The sequence below is a fragment of the Sinocyclocheilus grahami genome, unplaced genomic scaffold (genome assembly GCF_001515645.1).
Source record: "Sinocyclocheilus grahami isolate Dianchi unplaced genomic scaffold, SAMN03320097.WGS_v1.1 scaffold709.1, whole genome shotgun sequence".
Taxonomy (NCBI): Eukaryota; Metazoa; Chordata; class Actinopteri; order Cypriniformes; family Cyprinidae; genus Sinocyclocheilus; species Sinocyclocheilus grahami.
The window spans coordinates 220,660-231,077 of NW_015505888.1; the positions used below are offsets into that span (position 1 = coordinate 220,660).

General features: G+C 35.2%; 1 protein-coding gene across 2 annotated transcripts in view; it reads left to right on the forward strand.

Moving 5' to 3' along the window:
* Positions 1 to 4,729: 4,729 nt before the first annotated feature.
* wwp2 (WW domain containing E3 ubiquitin protein ligase 2) overlaps positions 4,730 to 10,418 on the forward strand; it is a 60,768-nt gene continuing 55,079 nt past the window's right edge. For both annotated transcript variants that reach the window (XM_016244130.1, XM_016244131.1), the window contains exons 1-3: positions 4,730 to 4,805; positions 5,450 to 5,525; positions 10,167 to 10,323. In XM_016244130.1, coding sequence (XP_016099616.1) covers positions 5,462 to 5,525; positions 10,167 to 10,323 — 221 coding nt within the window. In that variant the 5' untranslated portion in view covers positions 4,730 to 4,805; positions 5,450 to 5,461. The remainder of the gene's footprint in view (positions 4,806 to 5,449; positions 5,526 to 10,166; positions 10,324 to 10,418) is intronic.

The following is a 10,418-nucleotide window of genomic DNA, read 5'->3' on the forward strand; positions in this document are numbered from 1 at the left end:
GGGGACCCTGCGCATGCGCGTGTGTAAGTCATTTTACGTGTGTTACGTCCTGCGCAGGAGTCTGTAAAAACTACAGATGAGGCACGTCATACAACTCTTCAGAGAAAACACCACACAGTGCTGCGCCTCACATTATTGGATGATTCTTCAACTATGGGCAGTTTAGATAATAAACTCATTTAAAACACACTTTCTTACTGTCTAACTAGACACATTGCTTTAATCTGGTTTACTAGTTCAGTTTAAAATAATTTAATTTAAACAGGCTAATGTTCGACAGGTAAACTTTACTTTCAGATAAATGTTATCATCTTGAAATGAAAAATTTCATGTAATCCATTTATTAAGTTATAGGATGTGTTGAAAATAACAAATACACACTATAGGAAATAATTAGTTTTTGCTTAATTTGACAAAATTACAGCTCTACTGTAAATTAAATATAATATATATCAATTATATTTACCTTATATTTTATATTTTAAAATTATATAAATCACTTTTAACGGTAAACACTAAACCTAAAGATTTACTCAACTTAAAAACAAACTTCTAATACTTTAACATGTAATATGCTGATATGTAATATCTTATTTCAAAACTAGGTATATGGTAAAAAGTTTTCAAGAAATTAATGTGATGTAAAAAGGTTTTAATTAACATCAAACCCAAAACCCAACATAAAATTTTTTTTTATTGAAATATATATTAAAAAACATTAATTACTAATTATGTCACAAAAAAGATTGATTGCAGGGCGTTAAAATAAAGAAAGAAATACACAGAACTGAAAAGAATAGAATACATTTGTCATTGCCAAAGTTGGAATATGAAGTAAAATTGTGTGTGTGTGTGTGTGTGTATGTGTACTGCTTATGATGGCAAATGTCCCCACAAAGGTAGTAAATCATTTAAATTTTGACATTGTGGAGCTATTTTATTGGGCCCCAAAAGAAAAAAAGCTTATAAATCATAGAAAATATTAGATTAGTTCAGTATAAAAACCATTATGCTTATGGAAAGTGTGTCGATATTTCTTCTTCTGCATTCTACGGTACGGACGTAAATTTACTTTCCCTTCAGCCTGAGGCTTATTAATTTCACTTTTGGTGTGAAAAGGCTTTTATATTTGCTAAAAATATAACTTTTTTATTTTAAAAACAAACAAGCAAGCCCTGTCCAGATTTTAAAAGTAACGCAAAAGTAACGTAACGCATTACTTTTCATAAAAAGTAACTAAGTACCGTAATTAGTTACTTTTTTATGGAGCAACGCAATATTGTAATACATTACTTTTAAAAGTAATTTTCCCCAACACTGATTACTCCAAATAAAGTTTCATTATAATTTTTATATCAGTAAGTCTCGAGCGATGTCAGTAAATATGTAAATAGGTTACTGGGTATTACTGGGCTGTGCAACTTAGAACAGTTATGTATTATTTTTTATCTCAGGACTGCCTGTCTTGGGTGGATATGGAATCAGCTGCCATAAATTCTGGCCTGCCTTTAAATTTGTGTTTATATTCATCAGAATTGAAAGCCTTCTACCCTTTATCTTGTTTTAGTCCCATTTGGGGCAATGAAAAATTTAAACCAGACATAGGTATCTTAGAAACATTGCCAAGTTACGAAATATGTTACCGGTTTCTGATGCAGAAAAGCTAGTTCCTTGACTTGGCTTGACAGGTTTCAAGACTTGGGCTGACCAGGGCATTCGAAAGATAGCATATCTATATGTTAACAATACTCGTATGTCATTTGAGGAAACAGTTAATGCATTCCTACAAAACATTTCTTTAAGTATTTACAAATAAGACATTTTACCATCAGATCACAAAATAATTCCCTTGATATACCATCATTGTCTATCTTGGAAAAAGAAGTGACAATAAATTGTTTTAGAAAAGGTTTAATTTCATCATTATACTGTATATTAAGAGAAAGATGCATAATTTTTGATGGAGTTTGGGGACCTTTAGATGGAAGATGGAGTTGGAAATGTATTGATAGAAGACTAAGAAAAGAGGTGATATTGTATATCACTGCAAAATAATTTTTTTAGGGGGTTTGTGCTCTCTCTGTTACATGGAAATGTATATGGACATGTGTAAAGTTAAAATGCAATAAAAAGAAATAAAGAAAATTAGTACCATTGAGCCAGCATATGCACGCAACAATCATATAATGTTTTTAATGTAGAAATGGAATAACTAGTGTCTCTTCAAAACTATTTTTAAACTTTTTTTCTGAGTAACATCAAATCAAATAAAAATGACATGATATGAAAAATGCAGCTTGTATGTACAGCTGCAATTGAGAGGTTAGAAACTCGATCATATGTTGTTTAGTCAAATATAAAACCGGTTTATTAATTTATAGGGTCTGGTTGCACATCAGACAAGAGTGTGAATGAAGGAGTGAGCGAGCAGGAGCGAAAAATGAAGTTGTGTAGAAAGCCCTTATATGGAGATGAGTGTGATTTATTCAAATTACTAACCAAGTGCATATTTATCCAAATTCATTAACATTAGAAAAAGGGTTAAGAACAAATTTATGTGTGTTCACACCTGTTGTGAATCTGAAACTCCAAGGGAAAAGCAAATACCTGTCAAGCATTATGCTGTGGAGCTGTTACTCTTCAGTGGGGAACGGATGATTGGTCACGATTAAAGGGAACATGGATGCTGCCAACTACATCCAAACTCTTCAACCTTGAAAAGGATTGGGAAGGCTGAGGATTCACAAGTGATTTTCAATTCCTCCATAAGGGAGCCACACTTGCGCATTGGGGATTGTGGAATTGACACTGAATCAGAGAAAGTGTTAAGAGTGGTCAGGAGTCTAAAGTTGAAAAACACTAAAGTAAAAAACACCAGGCAGCAGCCAATCACTGTGAGGTGAAGGTAGTCATGTCTGTCATTAGTGTTTAAAAATCTGCCAATTGTGCTGAAGTTTCTGCTGGATTTAGTGCACAAAATGATGCTGTTTACATATTACTATATTTAATTCAGATACGGCTAGAGGAGCTGCATTTAGCTACATTCAATCATCTAGATGAGGGAGCTGGCTGGAAGTTACATCTGATGAGCAGGACTAGACATTGAAATACACTCAATCGAATTCACTCGCATTGATGGTTCCATGAAGAACCTTGAACATCCACGGAACCTTTCAAAAGGTTCTTTATATTTTCAAAACATTCTTCAAAATAAGAACTGTTCATTGAAAGGTTCTTTGGGGACCAAAAATGGTTCTTCTATAGCGTAACCCTTTTGGAGCCTTTTATTTTTAAGAAATAGAGTTGAAGGTTATGTCAAGCTCACATTCTCTATACCCTTCTCATATTTGGCCATCTTCTTGGTGAAAAGAGCTACACTTCGCAGGGCCTTTTGAAGGAAATATGCTGCTTGTTTCTGTGGATACACATTCCAAACTACCAGGGATGTTAAAATCATCACCTCAGATAAAAGACCCTCAAAATCTTCTGAAAGCTGTTTTCATATTATGGGGCTAGTTGTTCAAAAAGTTTAATCTGGATCAGAATGATCTGGATTTGAAAATCCCATATTTTGCTATCGAGGATCAGGTAACCCATCTTGCTTTTGTGCCGATTGTTCAAAGCAAAATTGGATTGGGTTGGATCCAGATACACACTTTTGCAGATCTGGATTAGTAGTGCTCTACGGAGCCCCTAAAGGGACATGGTGATGGAAAAAAAAAGCTAATGTTTTGCATTCTAGTTTTGCATTGCATTTACACAAATAACTACTTCCATCTCTGATGGTTGTGCCAATGTAGTTGTAAAAATGTAGTAAAAAAAACAAAAACTTTATATTAAATATGATATTTTTGTTTGATATTGACAGCTGTTTGGAGATATATTACACGTTACAAATGCTGTATTTTTTGGACCAGTTTTAAAGTTTTATTACATTTTTGTTCCTGAAATCCACCCTTCTGCTGGGATCAGAATAATCCAGTTTACCAATGTTTTATCAAATGTATCAATGTATCACAATAGGCTTATAAAAGTGACTTCAAACAACTCTGTTTCTTCCACATGATTTTCAGAAAGAAGAGTGCAGTGAGGCTTGTGGCCGCTTTATTGCCTCTTCTTATGGCGCTTTTCCACTGCGTGGTACGACTCGGCTCGGTCCAGATCACTTGGCTCAGCTCAGCAGTAAGAGCTGGGCTCCCAAACGGCTCTTCGTTTAGTACCACTGCTGGCTTTTAACAATCGTTCCAGCTTCCTTTATAATCCTTATTATGTGTAAACTTGTATGTGCATTCAAGTCATGTCGGATTGATTGTATTAGTTGAACAGCTCTGGTGGCTCTGTCCTAGATTATTCACTCCTTGTTTTTCTTTGTCTTTTTTCATTATAACAAACTAATATTCCTGAAATAAAAAGTCTGAAATAAATACAGCTCTGCTTTTTTATATCTTAATTCGAGGAACAAACATATTTTACATTTACATTTTTATTTTGATTGTATTTAAGATCTTCTTTTGCTGAAAAAAAAATGAAAAGGCGAAAACAATGAAAACCTTTGAATACTCCTGAATATTAAATGAATGCTGCAATAAATTATATGTTTTAATTAACACAAATTTAAATGAACTAAAATGTACCTAGCAAGAACGATACGAGTGTGTTCGGCTGTTGTAGTTGCGAAAAAAACAATAAAACGTTTGGAGTATCCGCTCCCATGATCCACCGCGGCGCTGGTCTGTGAGTCACATGACCCTGACATTAAAGCGGAAATGACAGTTAGCGCTTCACAGTCTCACGGCAGATAAAAGGTAGAGACCAAAACATTTTTGTGTTATTATAAACAGAAAACCGGTTAAATCCCATATAAGTCTGTCCGCTTTTATTAAGAGTTCTTCTGGAATTTCAACTATATTGTGACTTGATCTTAAAATGATGTGCAGCTAGCCGAACAGCGTCACTATCTCACCCATCACGAGAAATCAAACTTAAAATTAGCAATGATTATAAATATTAAATAACTGCAGAAATGAGTCTTTCAGGTGTCTAAATCTGAGGCGAATATAAATGTGAGGTTATGATCAGCTGACCCTGCTGTATACCGTACGTTTTAATACAAATATCTGTTTGTTTGTGTCTGCTCATCAAAATCAGTTACTGACCGATGAAGCTGTCAGACTGCGATATTCACCTTTATCTTTATAAAGCAGATATCATGGCTTTGCTGTTGACCTGCTCAGCATTTTTCTTCTGATTGCTTCACAGTTTGTGTACAATCTTCCTGATTTGAACTGTAAGATCGTGTCTGTGCTTCGGATGATCTCTGTTGAGTTGTAATGCTCACAGTGAAGATCTCCACAAACACACACGTCTGTGGCTTATTATCCTCTGATTGTGATGTACAGTGGCTGAGTGGAGATCAGGATGATGATGATGATTGTGTGTGTGTGTTTAGGGCTGTGATGTGATGATGGCAGCAGCAGCCAGTGTGTCTCAGTCTGCCACAGAGAAATCACAGCTGACTTTGAAAGGTAAGAGGTCCAGTTCCATCGAGCACCAGCACTGTGATTGATTTATCTGCAAGTTATGTGGTTTAAAAGCTGATGTGACGCATCAGTCCTGCATGTGTTTTTGCACTGTGCCGTGTTTCCTCTAGAGGGTGATGTGCACTGAATCATAACTTCATCGCTGCTGGATCATGTCTGGACACATTCACTCACAGTTCATATTTGACTGAATATTCTTTACAGGAGTCCAAGTACGCTTTTCCTGGCATCTTGATGGTCTTTGATCTTGGAATCATAGTCTTTGTGGCTTATTTAATAATATAAATATGTTATCCACACTGCATAACTGTCTTGGAGCAGAAAGATGTCTATCTGTATATTAAAACTTTTTTTTTCTGCTTTCGAAAAGGAAAAGAAGCAGTTTGTGCTGCATATATTATTGTAATGTTACCCTGCTACATAAGCAAGTGGTTCTCGATTCCAGTCCCCTGCTCTGAATATTTAGCATGGCTGTGTTCGAAATGGCATACTAGCTTACTGCTTACTGCCCAGTACACAGTGCATACTGCCTACTATTTTTTTAAAAGAATAGTGTGTGAAACCATATACAAGCAACAAGTGTTTCAGAGTAGTATGCTTAAGTGCTGTCACATGACAAACACTGAACATTAACTCCACACAGCTGTCGAGGTTGTTACGTTACAAATAAATGCACTAACCGTTCTTTTTACAGAGGCTTGTTTATAAGGGTTCATACTAGTAAACAATTATGTTGCCAAATTTATCTAATTTCATAATGGATGATGAACTTGAACAAAACAATCAACACTGAGCTGTCTTTTACTGAATGGTGATATTTTTGGCAGTTACACTAAGCGATATATTCCAGTTACACTAAGTGCAAATAAATTCAGTTTACACTAAAATAGAAGCTTTAGCAGCAGGCGTGTGTAGTAGTAGTTAGGTGGCAGATATTTATACTTCAGTACTGTAGTACATTATAAAACAGTATGACGTTACAAATAAATGCACTAACCGTTCTTTTTACAGAGGCTTGTTTATAAGGGTTCATACTAGTAAACAATTATGTTGCCAAATTTATCTCATTTCATAATGGATGATGAACTTGAACAAAACAATCAACACTGAGCTGTCTTTTACTGAATGGTGATATTTTTGGCAGTTACACTAAGCGGAAAAAGCGATATATTCCAGTTACACTAAGTGCAAATAAATTCAGTTTACACTAAAATAGAAGCTTTAGCAGCAGGCGTGTGTAGTAGTAGTTAGGTGGCAGATATTTATACTTCAGTACTGTAGTACATTATAAAACAGTATGCAATAACATATTGAGTATAAATTATAATGCTTATAAATTGTATTAGATAAATGCCACTTTATTGGGACAAACCTCCCTACACCAACAGCTAAGGATGCCTAATAACATGTATTATTAATGAGGTGTTTTATTTCCACTTTTCAAATATTTACTTAATTTTTATTGAAAATTAATGCCTTTCTGATGTGATATGTGATGGGAAAAGGAGAAGCACGAGTTTGACAAAAGCCGGCCTAGAAATCAGGTCAAACGCATACAGGCTCAATTACTCCCTGCGCCACTGATACTGCAGAAAAACATGTATCTTTTGCAGCGCTGTTGATTGGGTGGAGTTCATGTAAATATCCTCTGCCAACAAATTGGTCTATTGTCCTTAGATATACACTCCGCTTATATTAGTGCAATATTATTATTATTTAATATCTTTGAAACAATCTGTATTGTATAAGAGATAAAGGTGACATCGTTAGACTTGACCAGAAACGTGCCGTAGAGATTAAAGAACAATTTATGTCCTACTAACGGTATTGTTTTTAGATTAGGGCTGTGCAAATAATCGAATGTGATTGTCATCTGGTCAGTAAAGCCGGTTCTGTGATTAGTAGTAAATCTCCATCACGTGCTTTCAGATGGAGCAGCATTTACTACACAGAGCCGTAAATCACTGCTATATCGCGTTAATAATCGCCGATGTATTGCCTTCGATAATGAACGAGATATTGAGTACGTTGTCAGTTATTTGTACATTGTCCGATGACAATTTTGTAGACATCGCCCAATCCTAATTCATTCATGGATTTGCGCTTGCAGCGTCTTCACACACAGACGAAACTTACTAGAGACGTATGACATAATATACCTCTGTAAATAAATACAGGTTAAATTCACGTCTCGCACACTTTAATGCCGTTTGAGTGGAACATATACAGTGGTGGCCAAAATGACCAGAACACTAGTATTTTCAGCAGCTAAATGTGGTTTTAAGTCAGTTATGTCTGTCTTTTGCTGTAGTGTGTCAGTAGGAAATATCAGTTTATATTTGCAAACATTCATTTTGCCATTAATTGTAATAATCCAGTGAGACACTGAATGGATTTTCTGCAGTTATGTGACAATGTTTTATAGCTGTATTAACACGATCCAAACACTCATTGAGTGATTACATGAGACACTATACATTAAGTTGTACAGTAGTTTATCTTTCAACTTGGATCGGATGTGCATTTGATGTTTATTTCATGCTAATTATAGAATGCACTGAACTGAGGCATTGCTGGAGTGCATGTGAACCGTCATGCCAATAAAGAGCTCCAAAACTGTATTTATCTTTCCTATATAATTCCTAATAAAACTAACAAAATTTGGATGCTGAGCCTTTGTTTTCTGTCAGAAGTGACCTGCTCTGTCTTGTCTGTCAGCTCGTTGTCTGTGTCCTCTCTGCTCTGTGATGTTTTTCACTCTGCCAGAAAATGAGCATGTTATGCGAGAGCGCGTGAGGGGCTGTAAATGGATGGGATGAAGTGCGATGCAGAACACCAGACGCATTGCATCATTGAGTTCAAGGCTAAAATAAATGCTTCTTTCAGTACGATTAAACAAAATCGAAAATGAAAATGAAATGTTAGCATATTAATTATTGGTGTGGCCCATCAGATGTTAGGGTCAGATGTATCAGATGTGTCAGATGTATTGTAATTGTTGTTTTATTGATGTGGATGCTGACTTTATCAAGTATGTCACTCACTTTGGGGTGGGAAAAACTGCCTTAGGAGTGCACAATTTTACTGCATGATGTATCATAGTAGAATGCAGTTAAAATGCCTAAACAATTCAGTATATGGCAGCAAAATTGCCCCAAATATGATATAGTTAAGCAATATCACACAAGCAAGTGTACGCTGCACAGTTTTACCCAAATATCAGCTTGATTGTGAATGAATGTGTTATTGATTTTGTAAGTTAATATTGTGTTTTGCATTGTAATATTGTCTGGTTTTACTCCATTTCACTGAAATAGTTCCAAATCCACAGTGGAACTGTTGTGCGCCTCTGATCAACACAGTTTCATTCCTGAATAATTCATCATTTAAATCAACGATTTAATGATCCAGTCATGAAGACAGTCTTTTAATTAGTTACTAAGTTAATCAGCCGTTTGAACCAGTGACTTGCTGTTTTAGTTTCATATTTAAAGTATTTTTTCATTTTGTAAAAAAAAAAAAAAGGTCAGTATTCAAAATGTCTTCTCATAGCTTTATTTTTGCAATTGTGATTGCAGTGTAAATGCATCGAAATGCTGCTTTAGCTTCTGTCCCACTTCCGCAGTACAAAACAGGATTTGATTGGAAACTTATCTTATTGTTCTATTTTATTATATTGATTAAATGTAACAATTTTACAAAAATGATATTGCATAGATTCAATAAGATTAGAAAAATATTACTCTTATAAAGGTAAAAAGACCCCTGGAAATCAATGTAAGGTGGCAAATATTGGCAACATTTTTGTCAATTCTCACACCCCTAAGAGGTAGCGCTATCAGTCTGGTGCAGAAAACAGGAAAAAGACAAGAAAGAAGCATGATAGTTGAATTATGATGATACACATTTGTTTACTTTATAAATTTTTATTGTGTATTGTTTTATTGTATTAAAAGCTGCAGTCCCACATTTCTCTGCATACAGCGGATACATTTTTCAAAAAGCAATACTTAAAATCTTATGTTAGCTTACTTCAGAAATAAATTGATCTTCAAAGATAAATATAAGTCACCTTTATTTATATAGCGCTTTTAGCAATACAGATTGTGTCAAAGCAGCTTTACAGTATTCAATAGGAAAAATAGTGTGTTATAATGCAAAACAGTAAACACTCAATTTTCAGTTAGTCGGTTCATCATTAATTCAGTGATTTCATCGTCCAGCTCAGTTCAGTTCAAATATACTAAGTGAGACTTTGCAATAAGGTGAAAAGGGACCCATTTAGAAAATTAAGGCCCCCAGAATGCTAGGGCCTCCACCGGATGCTATTACTGTTACTTCTTGTTCATTTTGATTGTAAATATAATATTATGGGATGTATAACTCTGTAATGGTTTGATTCACAGTAATTTAGAACTTGGCAAAAAATACAATGTACTGCTTCTCACTGAAATTTTGCACAGTCTTGCATGTGTTTTTGCACTGTGCCGTGTTTCCTCTAGAGGGTGATGTGCACTGAATCATAACTTCATTGCTTTCTGCTTCTCTCTGAAATTTTGCACTACGTCTTCCAGAATGTTTAAGAGTTGAAAGAGTTTTTCTTTTTCTTTTCTGCTCATCTCACAGTGTTGTCTGCTAAGCCTCAGTCTCCTAAACTGCCCAATCGTCACTCTCGGTTGAGTTCGTTTGTGGAAGTGACTGCTGACGGGCTGACCAGTGAAACGAAGAAAACAGGCAAACGCACTGGACACCTAGAGCTGCAGTGGAATGAAGACCTCACCCTGTAAGGCATTATGTGACTGTGCTTATAGACAGTTGGTTACATTGGTTACTTATTTAATTTCAAATGACCTAAAACTACTGAATCAGTAATCGGTA